The sequence below is a fragment of the Periophthalmus magnuspinnatus genome, chromosome 12 (genome assembly GCF_009829125.3).
Source record: "Periophthalmus magnuspinnatus isolate fPerMag1 chromosome 12, fPerMag1.2.pri, whole genome shotgun sequence".
NCBI classification, from domain to species: domain Eukaryota; kingdom Metazoa; phylum Chordata; class Actinopteri; order Gobiiformes; family Gobiidae; genus Periophthalmus; species Periophthalmus magnuspinnatus.
In genome coordinates, this window is record NC_047137.1 from 3,263,652 (window position 1) to 3,279,173 (window position 15,522).

The following is a 15,522-nucleotide window of genomic DNA, read 5'->3' on the forward strand; positions in this document are numbered from 1 at the left end:
ATCCTTTTATTGCCATCGTTTGTGAACACAGTTCACAAACTAGGAACTTATTTTGGTGATAAAGTGCAACATAAAACATAAAACACACTGAATAAATACAAATACAAATAAGGGTATGCACGAAGTAAAAAAAAAAAGATATGCTTAAAAATCTAATAAAATACTTAAAGGTAGAAAATATATACAACAGCAGCATCAGAACAACAGTGCAAACATGACTTATAATAATTATTACTACTATTACTTATAATAATGCTATTAGACTATTAGGTCTATTTCAAACACAGAAAAGGCACACACTTTTATATTGGTTTTGGTTCTGCTTTTTGTCCCCACCTGTCATTGTTTTCTGTCATCTGGCAGTTTTGTGGCATTGGACATGACACCTGGTCTTGCTGAAGGTCCCTATGAATTGACCGTGTATGCATACTTTAGTGAGATACATATTTGCACACTTTGTTTAGCTCTAGAATACAAAACTGTCTGATTTTGTCCAAAAAAAAAACTCTGCTCTAGAATTAAGGTTTTATATTTAAACTTCAAAACATTGATATGATCCTGAATTACTCTACTGAAAGTCTCATCGTGGGTATATAATTATAGTGTATAACAGTGACTACAGTAGACTCATTTAAGGGTCCATTTTACGCCATTTTCTGATCTATGTCACAAAGTGCTTATTTAGGCTCTGTTCCTCTCTCAAACTGAAAATGCTCTGTTCCACCTTGTGGTCACATTTGGTTATACAGAAAGTGCTCCAATGTCTTTTTAAACTCCTTAGACCTTCACTAGAATCATTTGGATAGTTTTAGCACTACAATTGCCAATCTCTATTGAACAAAAGTTAAAAAGTAGCTGTTAACGTCACATCACAAGTTGGAACACATAATTTTGAGCTTTGGACATGTAAACAGTAATAAAGGGTTACACAAACGTGAATGAAACAAAGCACAACCCTCGGGTATGCTTATAACATGGCATTATAACGTGGCTAAACGCTTACAAGAGTCAACTTTGCGTAATACATTTAATACATTTATGGTAAACTCATGGAAGTACAATAAGATCTTATAATAGATCCACAGGTCTCACCCATGGACTGACTGCCACCATGACATGCTATGTTCAGAGAATCACTGATGAAAGTTGTTTTAAGAAATACCATGATGACGCCAAATGTAACAAACTCACAAAACAAATTAGACAAAAGGTATTATCGCGTTTATTGTTTAATGTTTCCTTTATTTTTGATGAACATCAACAATAACAGTCTGGATCAAAATATATTGCGTACCAGTTATAGCCTACTATCTGTGATCCGACATTTTATGTCCCATGCGCAGTAGAAGGCACCATTAGTTTGTCTGTCTTAAGAGCAGCTGCTGTCCACTGATCTCGGCAGATAACCAAAGCCACGTGGTCATTTTAATGCTGGTTAATATTATTATTTGAAGAACGGTGCTACACAACTGTATTTAAGGCAGTTTCCGTTGTGTGAGCGGCTAGCGTGTTAGCAGCTAAGAAACCTCTGTGACTATAAATGAAACGGCCAGCTAAACGGCTTCCACAACAGCTTTATGCGTGATGATGACTGGCTTTCTCTTCACGTCTGAATCTGTTTGGAGAAGGACACCCTGGTAAGTGTCATAAATTAAAGTTTGTGGTGTTTTGTTTAGCCCTCCCTGTGTTAGCTTCAGGTCGAAGGTCACGTTAATCAGATATCTGCCTATTCTGTCACATAAGAATATTGTCTATTGTTTAACAACCTATTTTAGAAAGTTAGCGCTTATTAAACCGTTTCGTTTTCAAATAAAGAGTCAACGCTTTTATTGAGGTACAAATCCACGTGGGTGAAGCAAACCACCACAGGCTAGCATTAAGTTAGCATTAAGATATCACTGTAAATGGTACAAGTTTATTTCTTAACCTTTTTATGGTAAAATGTGCCAAAATGTCTGGGCCTGTGAGCCTGGCCTATATTATCAGAAAGTAATAATGCTAGCTTCCACCTATAACATCATCAGTCATTTCTATGCACTGTTTTTTGCTTTTAACGTGCCTATTTGTGGCTAGGCTACACCAAATGCGCGTTTGTATTTTGCATGATATATTGGTTTGAAAAGCCTCGCATTGAGGATTTACCAGCTATTTAAGATGGCAGTTACTACTCTCCACTGAGACAACAGGGCAGCCTCAATACAACACATAATAGGCTTACCTTTACTCCTAATAATAGTTACAGCAGGGGCTCAACTGAGGGAGGAAAGCAGCTGATGGTATTAGCGCAATTTTGTCAGTTAACAAAAATCTTCAAGTTGTGAATCAAGCTTCATTGGACACTTGTTTGAATATCAGGGCCACCTCTAGCTTTCAGGGGCCCCTAAGCAGAATTTGTCTCAGGGGCCCTTGGCAGTGGATGTACCTGGTTCAGCTATTGGGATTCACATTTAACAAGTATCCAATGAAACTTGTGAACATGGTATGTATATGGCCAACAGACTGAAAAATCAGTAGACAAACATACAAGGGGATCTGGGGGCCTGGGGGCCCTCCCCCAAAAGACTTTCCAAATTATATAAATTTTTTCCTGGTTTCTGGTTGATTTTCTGGTGGACTCACTAACTTTTAATCTAACAGTCATTCAAATTTACCTCTGCTGCCTCAGGGCACTCCGAGTGCACTTCGAGGGAATGGGCGCTCACAACCAATATAGCTGCCAACATCTATTCCTAAAAATAAATGCATGGGCTCTTGGAGGCCCTCTGGTGGCCTTGGGGTCTTAAGCAGCTGCTTGGTCTGCTTGGTGGCTGGGCCGGTCCTGTCTGTGAAGCGTTTCTTCAACGGGTCTTGGTGATTTGTCAAAACCAGTAAACATTCCCATTCCCATTGATTTTATCTTCTTAAAATCAAAAGAAAATGGCTTTTGATATACATTTTCTGAACAAGACTTTTAACCAGTGCCTTTTATCTCAAAAATGCGTTAAATTTCTTCATTCTGTCTGAACTCCACTGCAAACTGCATGCTTTTTGTAACGTGGCATAAAATAAGCATATCTATAAAGAGAAATGCACAAATCTTAATTCAAATTTGATTAATTGCACAGACTTAAACATATTTACTTTTAGACTTTTGTAAACACTTGAGATGCATTCACGTTATTGTTAATATACTTAGGGATCTTAGAAAAATCATGGAACAATAATTCACGGCTTGGTTCCAACCAGTATCGTTGTGTCCTTGGACAGGACACTTGACTTAACCCACAGTGAATGTCCTGTAGCACTTGTAGAATCTAATCAAGGCAACTTGCATCAAATTGTAACTTTTTTTTTTTTTTTCAGACAAGATATGTGACCAAATTAGTGATGCTGTGTTAGATGCACATCTTATGGAAGATCCAGATGCCAAAGTAGCCTGTGGTAAGTGAGCCAATTATGGTAATGCACACAAATAAATTAAGGTAAAGTAAATCCTAATGGCTTTCTCTCTTGTCCTTTGTAAGGATTGATCACCTACAGGGTTTATAATTGTGTCTTTCAGAGACTGTGGCTAAGACCGGGATGATCCTGCTGGCAGGGGAGATCACCTCACGGGCCAGTGTTGATTATCAGAAAGTTGTGCGTGAGACCATCAAACATATTGGCTATGATGATTCCTCGAAAGGTACTGTAAATGGAATGGGACACCAATGTTTATCAATAAAGTGAGTCTGATAGATAATATAATATAATATAATATAATATATAATCTATTATGTTCAATGAAAAGTTAAATATATGGAGAGTCCTGTGCTAGCAGAAAGTTAATGTAGCTATGTCTAGTTTGTGATGAAATCTATAAATTGCCATAATAATACTTAAAAAAAAAATAAAAATAAAAAATGTATTTCTGAATGAAAGGTGTATAAAACTGGGGAATGTGTTTATCATTTATTTTGGGGTTAAAGTAATTACACATATTTTGACATAAATATGTTGTGACCTCAGGGTTTGATTATAAAACCTGTAATGTGCTGGTGGCACTGGAACAGCAGTCGCCTGACATTGCTCAGGGAGTTCATCTTGATCGCAGAGAAGAAGATGTTGGTGCTGGTGACCAGGTGAGAGAGGTGTGATTAACATTGAGTTCAAGAATGGTTTAACCAATTTTGACTTTTTTTGTGTAGGGCTTAATGTTTGGGTATGCCACAGATGAGACAGATGAGTGTATGCCACTAACTATTATCTTGGCTCATAAGCTCAATGCCAAAATGGCAGAGCTACGCAGAGATCAGACTCTTCCATGGCTCAGACCTGACTCCAAAACTCAGGTAAGGGGGAGGGGTTCAAAATTTCCAATGTGGGTTAAACAAAATTGAAACAAAGCATTGTTGCTGTGGAAGAAACGCCTTCAAATTTAATTATTTTGGTTTCAAACATTGGTAGTGTATACAAATGTTTGTATGTCTTCTTTGCCTCAGGTAACTGTTCAGTACCGACAAGATCGAGGAGCTATGGTGCCGTTACGGGTCCATACCATTGTGATTTCAGTGCAGCACGATGAGGCTGTGAGTTTGGAGGAGATGCGTCATTCTCTGAAGGAGCAGGTGGTAAAAGCTGTGGTCCCCAGCGGTTACCTGGACGACGAAACAGTTTATCACCTACAGCCCAGTGGACGTTTTGTCATTGGAGGACCTCAGGTAAAATGAGTGCCTATTCAAAGAGTACAATGTCACTCAGGTGCATTTAACAGGACTGAGAACAGTGCACATTTTTACAGGGTGATGCTGGACTGACTGGTCGTAAGATCATTGTTGATACATATGGAGGTTGGGGGGCCCATGGTGGTGGAGCTTTTTCTGGAAAGGACTATACAAAAGTGGACCGTTCTGCTGCCTATGCTGCTCGTTGGGTGGCTAAGTCCCTGGTTAAAGCTGGGCTCTGCAGGCGTGTCTTGGTCCAGGTCAGAAATACTACAAACTTCAATACTCCACACATAAAGTAGACATACATAGTTTTGCAACAGTGCTGCACAGACACTTTTATTATAAGGAAAGCTATTTTTTTTTTAAATTAAACTGAAAATCAAAAATGTTATGCTATTGAGGTTTGGTCTAACCTGACCACCAGTCTGTCCACTTGTCTGTTTCAATATGCAGTTGATGAAAAACTTTGGACACACCTGCTTTGAACTGTGAAAATCTCCACCAGAAACTTGCCAGATGTGTGTTTTTAGGTGTCCTATGCCATTGGAGTTGCCCATCCTTTGTCTGTGTCCATCTTTAACTATGGGACTTCTCAGAGGAGTGAACGCGAGCTCCTGGACATTGTGACGAACAACTTTGACCTGCGCCCTGGAGTTATTGTTAGGTGTGTTAGGGCATTTTGGATTGTTTTTTATGATGCACTGAGATGTCCATTGAGTATTATTTGGAAACTGTTATCTGTATTTCTATAGGGACCTTGACCTAAAGAAGCCAATCTACCAGGAGACTGCAGCATATGGCCACTTTGGACGGGACCTCTTTCCATGGGAGGTGCCCAAGAAGCTCAAATTCTAACTTGTCATTTAAGGGTGCATTATTCTCTTCTTCCTCTCCTTTTACGTTTACTCTTTTTTTTCCAAGCACAGACCAATCACAAGAGTCTCTAAATACAGGTAGTCATAGGTATAATTATTTACATCTTGTATGTTGTATCATGTAATATTGAAATTTAGCATTTAAAGATCAAGAACATGTTAAAAGCCTTTCATGTAATGAGCAATGTATTATGTCATATTTATAAATTATTAGCGACACTGTAACTTGCATTTGGCACAATATTTATATTGGTGATTTTCAGTTTACCACAACAAATGCAGCTCCTTCTGTAAGCAAAATGTTTGTGGCACAACTATTCAACCTGACCGTAACATTTGATAGTGTGTTCAATAAGATAATAAAACTTGACCATTCTGAGCTGTCTCTTCAGACCGTATCGTTCTGACGTTATACAGAGAAGTCAGAAGCTGCTAATAATATGGTTTTGTTGAGCTGCACTTTATGGGAGCTGGATTTTTATTTATTTATTTTAAATTGAAGTTTATTAACCCTGTGAATGTTTGATGTCAATGTCGTACTGACCACTTGAAGTTATGTATTTGACAATCCTTGGTGTGAATGTGTAGCTACAGAGAAACTTATCCATCTCTCGGTTTAAAGCTATCATCTGTAATTGGAATGGCCGACGTGGCCCTGTTGCATTTTCACATAACACCACTAGATTCTATCTACGTTACTGCAGTCTGATAGTGTGTCAGTTGTGGCCTGACAGAAGACCAAAGGGCATGTGAGGGGAGGGGGGGGGGCAGGTTTCAGACATCTACTGGTAACAAAAATCAAGTAACTATGGATGGGAGCTTTAAGGCTGTCATTTCTCCAGTGTTTGACTTGATTTGAGTTCATATAGTACTGTATAGAATAAACCCGCTAAACAAACTAGCAGCACCTACAAGATGATGTTCCGGTGCAATGGGGATAGGGTTACCTATGAGAGAGTGTAAAAAATGCCCACTCCTATTTCTTCATATGTAGCTTTTAACGTTATAGTGGTTGGTTTACAATTGGGTGATACTGCACTCTTTTTACAAATCTACATGTGTATTGAACCTAGGAATGTGTTGACCTTTTAAAAAGACCGTACATGATGCTGTAAATGTGGAATTTGCTCCAAAATATTGTTTTGCAGTTTGCTTATTTTCTTTGAACTATTTTGTCCTCCACAAACTTCTGAATCAATCAATTGTTCATTCAGTGAGTGTTTTGTGTTCTATGTTCAAATTGTCCTTGAAGTGGTCTTTCATGTTGTTGCTAGATGGCACTGTACTTGTTTTTATGCTACTATTGGTAAAACATGGGCCAATGCTTGCACCTCTGTCTCCCCGTTGTGGCTTCTGGTGTGTACTACAGAGAAGCTCCAGAACCACCTTGGTGTTGCGCAGTGCATTTTACATGGAACTATCAAGAGTTTGAATGAAGGTCAACTTTTTCAAATCTAGGTTTTTAAACAGTTGCCTGTCACACACCCACATAGGATCATTAACGTGCTGGTGTTGTACAGAGAAACCAGCTAGTTTACGCGAGCCTGTGTGGGGGTAGCTGCTGATTTTATTAGTTGAAGTTGACCCTCAAATGTTCAGAAGTGCCTTTTCTGTTTCTAAATGTTCTTGTCCACAAAGTATTTTTGCTCATGTAGTGGCTAAATTACCTTTGGAATAATCCTGTAAAGTGACTTTTCTGAAAACCTCTTGAATAAACTGCACTCTTGCATGTACTTAATAATATGCTGAATGTTGTAATAACTTAATATGTTGTCTTGTAGGTCTATAAAAATGCACCTCATTTGATTATCAAAGTCATTGAAGCAAGTTAGTTTAAATGTTTATTAAAGTTGTGTATTTTCACATTGATACAGCTAATTGTCTTCAAACATGTATCGTATAGATGCTGTGGCTTTCCAAAATTTCACTAGTGATAGTTTTGTCATTTAAGTGCATTTAACACATGAAACAATATAAGGATCAGACGAGAGACATTTGTTTGATTCCAAAGCGATAACATAATTGACAGAGTGATGAAAGGTCATACATCAGTTAAGATACCAAACATTGTAGTATCAATGTACATTTTTTAAATGGTGTTCACAGACTTCCAAGCAAACTTCTGGCAGTAGAACAAGGTCTGTAAGTAGTAGATTTACATTTAGAGCATACCTTTAACTTGGACAATATTGCAATTATGTCCATTATTGAGGTAATTTACTTACTCCACATCTGAGAGCATTGCTGAAGTCTCTGCACCTGTATTCCTCCATGATGCAGGGGTCTAATAGAAGAGAAATCGAAAATTACATCTAGCTAAATCTGTAGTATGATGCAAATGCAGAAGCTGACACACAATAACATTATATATATATATATATATATATATATATATATATATATATATATATATATATATATATATATATATATATATATATATATATATATATATATATATATATATATATCGAGAAGTATGGACAAACCCAGTAATGTTTCTTCTTGGCCTTTGCACAGGTGGAGCAGCTCACAAATGGAGCGTGGAGTGGCGTAGCTCAGGATAGCATCTATAATGGTTTTACTAAACTTGCCAACCACGTCCTGGCACTGTCGCTGATATAACGGGGGAAGGATGTGACAAATGTCCTCCAGCAGGTGGATCACAGCAGCCTAAAATGGTTCTAAGATGCAGTAAAACCAAACTATGTGCCCACCAAATATATATATATATATTTTTTTTTTGTGAGAACTTGCCTCCGTCCTTTGCTTTGGCAATAAATCTTCCAATGTCTTCATAAGAAAAAGGCAAAAAGAGCAGAGGTTCTTCTGTGGAACCAATAGCAAATGCCTGTTAATATGAGTCCCCTTGTCTAATATATTGATATCTTGCTGTTCTTACATTTTGACTTGCTGTTGCAGCCTTCAGTGCTTCATTGACAAAGTAGTTGAGCATTTTCAGTTGTTTGTCACAGGATTGGCAAAGACCCAGTAGTTTACACATCTCAGCTGGCTTCTAAAAGTAAACGTTTCCAATAATTTACTTTACATTTAATTTTTTACAGTCAGTATCATGTCTGCACTCACGGTTGCTCCAATGAAGCTAATAGCCGCAGAAAGCATCCTCTCCACTTCCTCTTTGCAGAGCTTCACAGTGATCTTAGGTCCGGGCAGGTGCTCACACAAACCATCCACACTATCCACAATCTTTTTCTGAGTGTAAAATAGTGCAAACAAGCAAGCTTTCTTTGGATTAACGATGAAAATATTTAAGTGTAAAATAGGGGTAAAGAGTGGGGAACATTCTGAATATTGCTAGAGCCTCTGCTCCTGGTTATAAGATGCATTGACACTTTCCAACCAGGACTAGAACAGGACCAAACTATATTCTGGGCCATAACCATAACCAAACTGTATGTTCTGTTGCAACACACGCTGTGGCCTTGAAATCTATAAGCCTACATTTAGCTTTTTTTTTTTGTAAAAGTGGTAATGAGTAGCCTGAGATTTAGTTAGTAGTAACATCTAAACCATCGACATGACATATTTTAGTATTTTCAAAAACTGTATTTTCATTTCACCTTTTCTAATTCAGAGAAATGGGAAGTGGATTTGAAACTATAAAAAGAAGTTCCTGTATTAACTGAAGCTCTCCGCATTTAAAACAAAAAGTGGCTTTTCAACCAAAAGAATGTTCAGATATAAGTGTTATTATTTGACAAATACACCCTAGTATTCTTGAGCCTAGACCTTGGTTTCAATAATGTTATCAGCAAGCCTCAGGAATGTGTTATGGTCCTCAATGCTCACCTGAAGCTCCGTACTGGAAAGCATGTCAGCCAAGAGTTCAAATATGTTTGTGCAGTCCTTACACACATTTCCATTCTACAAGGACATAAAACACTTTATATTACAGGAAACCAGATGACATCACTACAGTCTGTAGACCTGCTGTGTTCAGTTCAGAGGGAGACAGTGTGTATAAAGTATACATTTAACCTGCTGATTTTGTATAATGGCAGGTTATATAGGGTGTATGGACTTTGTCATTAATACAATGCAAATAATTAGGACTGTGGATTTTCCTACTGTGAAAATCCCGGGTTAGTATCCTGACTAAACCCATATTAGAATTTTAAAACTCCACACGTCTGATAAACGTTTATCTGTTTTTATTGTCACATTGTCAATGAAGGATATATAAAGGTTTGAACTGTGACTTCATGATTTTGAAGAACTTCAGAGTTATGGCCCTAAGGTTGTTCCCTTTTCTGAAATTAATCAAAACCTTATGGCATTCTCTACATGTTATTTAGTTTAGTTTGGGTATTATTTTATAAAAAACAAAACTTGAAAAAAAAGAAAAACAGAATAAAAAATGAGAGATTAATGTTGTTTTAAGTGACACTTTTCACCATTACAAATATCCCCACCAGGTTCAAAAAACAGTGTATTGGGTATTTGTATTGCAAATTCTTACTTACCTCAGTTGAACCATTGTCCAGTTGTAAACCATTAACAGCCACAATTGGATCTGTGGAAAATAATGTCATTCCAAATTTAATAATTACTAATGGACCCGTATACAAACATTATGACATTCATATTATCTGTCATTATTATCTGTCATCTGTGCTGTGTCTTACCAAAGGTCTGGAAGCTGGTTAGGAGGAGCAGAGCCAGTGGAAGGCAGGCCATGTTGATCTTTTTCGGGCATCAACGTAAAAATGAAGTTGACTGATGCAAAATGTTGAGTGCGCTCCTGAGAGGGTTTATATATGACCGGGTCCACTGCAAAAGCCCCCACCGACACACAGGCCAGTCTGATAACACCCCCTCCGTGTCAGCTAATAGTGTTAACCAGTTCCTCATAAAATGTAGCCCTCATTTGAATAAAGCACATAAGCAAAAGAACTGTGCTTTTGATAAATGCATACAAAATAAAGCTTTTCAACTGTGTTCAAATGATCAAACTCACGTCAAGGAAACTATTTCAAGTCAAGATAAAAGGAGAGTGGTATTAACTGTATTTTTTGTGTGTATGAGATTGACAGGTATGATTTTTTTCATGACTGATGCCGATATATAGGGCTGTATTTCTACCCAAATTTTATTATTTGAAATAGCAATAGCATTTAAGTGTTCAAATGAAACTAAACATCTCTCCTAGTCAGGTGGTGAACTGAAACAACACATCAGTCTATGTGCAGATTCAAGGCCGATAGCCGACACACTAAAAAGAGCAAATATCAGCCCAATATATTGACTTATCTCTAGTGTGTCCACCTGCACAGGAACTGCAGATGGAAAGAAGCAGTAGCTAAATCTGGTACAGGTCATCTTTCCTTTTGTTAATTAAGTCATTAATTCATTAGTTAGTTAATTAGTTAGTTTGTTAATTTTATTGGTATCCCATAAGAGAAAAGATCTTTGGAACAGGGGAAGCTGCTCAAAACATTGCCACATACAAGCACAAGATTAAAACACCAGACAATACAGCAATCACATAGTGAAACATAGAAAAAGCCCCTAAACACACTGTCATCTCCTCTTCTGATTGTTCTCCAGTTCATCATTTCACAGATACAGGAACAAAAACAAATCCCTGTGTTGTGGATAAAGACTCCTTCTTTAGCCACTGATGAATGTTGAAGCAAAGACAAAGAGTTTATTTCTTGCACGAAATAGGTCTAATTGAGCAACCAACAGCATCTCCCCCAAAGTCAGACCCTGAATGATACAAATCACAAAATTTATATAGTTTGAAATGACCAGAGGACATACATTTCAAAGTAAGAATGTGACACTCAGACACACTCAGAATGTGGTCAGACAAGCTCCTGGTGGCATTCGTGAGCAGGTTCACCTCAGGATGTAACATGTGGAGTTAAAACAATACAAGGTGTGATACACTTCAAAGGAGAGCAAACTTAAAGCCAGAAAATTAGAGTTCAGTGAGCTCTAATTTTGAGTGAAGACCCTGAAAAAAAATACTGAAAGACGGCTCAGTAATACCACCTCAATTTTTTTTTACATTGCACCAATGGGAGAATGGCCCAGAAAAATGTCATTGTAGACAAATAAAACTTAGCATCAAAAATAGGCCACGTCAGGACATGAAAAAATGATATCATGGCGCTGCCCTAAACCATACAGGGAGTCGGCCAAAAAAGAATTACATAATTACATAATTTCCAGGGTGTGGTCATGAGGAGCCCTTAACGAGGTGGCCATTTTGAAAGTAAAAAATTCCATGAAACTTTGCAGATGTTCTCAGATTCAAACTGCCTGATGTGTTGTTTGTGCATTTTAATGACCTGGATACAATGATATGCAACTTAAACTTCTATATTTAAAAATAGCGCCCCCTGCACAGTTGTAATGGAGCAGAAAATTTTTGTTTATTGTAGACTAATGAAATTTGGTACGCACACCCCAGGTGACCCTGAGCAAAAAAGTCTATTGAGACCACACCCTAACACTGATGTGAAGTTATTATACAGATGTCCAATATCGAGCACTTGTATTTTAACAAACTTGTCCAAGGGGTTTGATCCAATAAACTCCAAATTGAGGCAGCATCATCAGGGCTTATCTGAGGTCAAAAGTTCTTAAAAGAATTTACATAAACCTCAGGGTATGATCATAGTGAGCCCTTAACAAAGCAGGTGTTTACTTCTACAGTTAGTAAATACAGGTTTTATATCTGTGTTTTATATATATGTGTTCAGTGCATACTGCTTCATGTTTTCACTTCTGCTTTTCAAAACTTTATTACATTTCTTTATGGCATAACTTTGAAGGTTAGTAGATAAACACAATTTTTATTACCTCAACATATGTAAGGCATATAGTGTAGTACAAAGATTTGTATGTAAATCTGAATCTATTCAAAGAACTCTGTTGCTAATAAAAGGTAATAAAAAAAATTCTATTAGCTTGAAAAAAAAAGTCCCTAACATTGATTTTCGAAGATACAGCGCCATCTGCTGTTACTTAACTTGCCAACAGAAGAAAAACACATTTTGTTTTGAATGGATTCCTATATATACTATTAACCCTACGGAGTACTGAGAATTTTATCCTTCTCTCACCATTTCTATCAAGATTACCACTACTACTATTCAAACAATCAGAGAAGTCTCTTGAACCGATACTATTAGAAACATTTGTTTGCTTTTTCTAGTTACAAGAGAAATATTTAAAAGTCTCTTAGACTCTTTTAAAACATTCGTCCATATAAAAAAACAACAACAAAAAACTTCAAATTAAACTGCAAATCCATATACAACCCCAATTCCAATGAAGTTGGGACACTGTAAAACACAAAAAATACAGAATACAATGATTTGCAAATCCTTTTCAACTTATATTGAACTGAATAAACTACAGAGACGTGATATTTAATGTTCAAACTGATAAATCTTATTGTTTTTATGCAAATATTCACTCATTTTCAATTTGATGCCTGTAACACATTTCAATAAAGCTGGGACAGGGCCAACAAAAGAATGGAAAAGTTGAAGCGTTCTTAAAATACACCTGTTTGGAACATTCCACAGGTGAACATGTAGCGCATGTGACTCAGAAAGGGGTGAATTGCCATTTTGGATTTGGATGTTGAGTTGGACTAAATCGGAAGAATTAGGCATCAGCTCACTGGGAGGTGGGAGAGCAGTATAATAATACAAGAGGACACAGATTTACTTTTTAGTGGCTGGTGCCGTATATTGAAAGTGAAAGGACATACAAACAAAAATCCAATATTTACAAATCTGCAGAATAAATAGAATGTCAAGCTTGAAAAAGATTTTGTCTCAATATTTGATGTTTGAGTTAAGACAAATTAAGTGCACTTCTGGAGTTAGATCTTGGTTCACAACAACACAGTGCAACATACAAGTTTAAGTAATGTCTCCCCAAAACAGGAGGTACACAACGGAAAAGATAATAAGCGGAAATGGTTTGCCACTGATGTGGGCTTAAATGTCCATAGGATAATCCATGTCCATGGCCGTGTCCCAATTCGCCAAACTGGCCTTAGAATCACCATTTGAAGTGTGCGTCGAAGGGCAATTACGCAATTTCCGGCGCGACAAGGGCTGTCCCTTTTTTTTTTTTTTTTTTTATTTATTTATTTATTTATTTATTATAAAATTAAATTAAAAGTTAACAAAGTAGAGTACAGAACAGAATAAGAACACAGAATGCCAGGGGGGTATACAAAAAGAAAAGAAAGTTAGTTGGATCCACTGTGACATTTAACAAAAATGTTTAAAGACATGCAGCTTTCAAGTGTTAATATAGCTTTTTTGTTTAAGCTTTTGGAAATAGTGGATATGTAAGATTCTAATTGATTAATTAAAACAGGAAAAAACAAGGATACATAAGAAAATTTACATTTATGAAAATAAAATTTGCCAAATATAATAATTAAATTAATTGCTACTTTTTTATTTGAGTCTAAGTTTTTATCATGTACACCAAAAATGATATGTTCAAATTTTAGTAAAAATTTAGAGTCAATATGATCTTTTATAAATTTTAAGCAGTCTTTCCAAAAGGACTTTGTAATAGTGCATTCCCAAAAAAGATGACATAGTCTTTCAGGGTGTTCTTTACAAAAAGTGCAATTGGGGTCAATTGTTTTGATATATCTGAGCATAAATTGATTTGTCGGATAAATTCTATGCATTAGTTTAAAGGAGACATCTCTCATCTTATTATTTATCATAAATCTTTGGTTCAGAGTCCATCCTTTTTTCCAAATAGCATCAGGGACAAATTTTCTCCAATAAAAATAGCAGAGGGCACAGAGACAACATCTTGTTGTAGTAGGGTACGTATTTTTCGATTATTTTTACAAACAGTAGAAAAACAAATTTGTCCTACGGTGGTTTTAGTTACATTCAGTGAGCACATATTTTTATCAATGTTAGTATTTTTAAATAACTCACATATTTCTACACAATGGCATATTCCCGAGGAGTTACAGCAAGGTTGTATTTCAAATTTAACTCATTGTACCTCAGCAAGTGTCCATGTCCGTCAAATAACTGACCCACCAGTAGGATGTCTTGGTTAAACCAGTGAGGATAAAATGATGATTTGTTTTTGTATAGAATGTATTTATTATTCCAAATAAAAAAATATGAGAGAAATTATGTTTGTATGCAAGTGCCCATGCTAAGAGAGTCTGCTTGTGAAATGCTGAGAGTTTTATTGGAATTTTGTCTACATTATAATTGCAAAGAAGTAGAAAATTAAGGCCACCCAAGTTTGAAAAGATGTAGTGAGGAAATATATTCCTGATGGAGGTTGGGCTTTTCAGATATGATTTAATCCAATTAAGTTTAAAAGTATTATTTAGGGTTGTGAAGTCAAGGAAGTTCAGCCCTCCATTTTCATAGGAGTTCATTAAGACTGATTTTCTTAAGTAATGTATGCGATTTTTCCAAATAAAATGATATAGAATTTGGTCAATTGATTTAAGTGTCTGATTGTCCACATACAGAGAGAGTGCGGGATAAGTGAGTCGAGAAAGTCCCTCTGCCTTAGAGAGTAATACTCTGCCTTTTAAACTTAAGTCTCTTTGGAGCCATAAATTAAACTTTTAGTCTTATCAATTAATGGATTGAAGTTTAATAAAGTTCTGTCCATTTCATTTTTAGAAATAGTGCAACATACTTGGGTATTACTGTCTTTAACTGGAATTTCACAAATAAATCCTAAAGTAGTTTTTGACTGGAAGGAGTTCACATTTTTTAACGTTAAGGTGAAGTCCTGAAGCTTTAGAGAATGTTTGTATTAGGCTTAGTGCACAAGAAATTTGGTTACTGTTTTTCCAAGAAAAGAGTGGTGTCATCAGCTAACTGACTTATTAGAATGTCTTTGCCAAATACAGAAATACCTTTTAATTGACTCATGGATATGTAATCGGCGAGGGTTTGAGTGGCTAAAAG

General features: G+C 36.5%; 2 protein-coding genes across 2 annotated transcripts; one reads left to right on the forward strand and one right to left on the reverse strand.

Moving 5' to 3' along the window:
* The first annotated feature begins 1,360 nt into the window (after nucleotides 1-1,360).
* mat2aa (methionine adenosyltransferase II, alpha a) lies at nucleotides 1,361-7,293 on the forward strand. The gene is given in 10 exon segments (XM_033976387.2): nucleotides 1,361-1,620; nucleotides 1,622-1,637; nucleotides 3,343-3,420; nucleotides 3,542-3,664; nucleotides 3,988-4,100; nucleotides 4,167-4,310; nucleotides 4,461-4,679; nucleotides 4,760-4,942; nucleotides 5,216-5,349; nucleotides 5,438-7,293. Coding segments are annotated over 10 exon segments (1,149 nt in total). The 5' UTR covers nucleotides 1,361-1,584; the 3' UTR covers nucleotides 5,541-7,293.
* A 124-nt stretch (nucleotides 7,294-7,417) lies between these two features.
* On the reverse strand, nucleotides 7,418-10,336 carry LOC117379450 (prosaposin-like). The gene is made up of 9 exons (XM_033976169.2): nucleotides 10,207-10,336; nucleotides 10,045-10,094; nucleotides 9,371-9,445; nucleotides 8,648-8,773; nucleotides 8,463-8,576; nucleotides 8,318-8,389; nucleotides 8,050-8,233; nucleotides 7,786-7,844; nucleotides 7,418-7,700 (listed from the first exon to the last, which is right to left on the reverse strand). Exons 1-9 carry the CDS (start codon nucleotides 10,256-10,258, stop codon nucleotides 7,650-7,652), a joined length of 783 nt encoding a protein of 260 aa, XP_033832060.1. The 5' UTR covers nucleotides 10,259-10,336; the 3' UTR covers nucleotides 7,418-7,649.
* Between the last annotated feature and the right edge of the window lie 5,186 nt (nucleotides 10,337-15,522).

Coding starts and splice junctions, on each gene's coding strand:
- LOC117379450 (XM_033976169.2), bottom strand. CDS start 10,258: ATGGCCTGCCTTCCACTGGCTCTGCTCCTCCTAACCAGCTTCCAGACC. Junction 8,390..8,462: donor CTGCAACAGCAAGTCAAAAT/GTAAGAACAGCA, acceptor TTGGTTCCACAG/AAGAACCTCTGCTCTTTTTG. Junction 7,845..8,049: donor CCAAGAAGAAACATTACTGG/GTTTGTCCATAC, acceptor CTCTTCTATTAG/ACCCCTGCATCATGGAGGAA.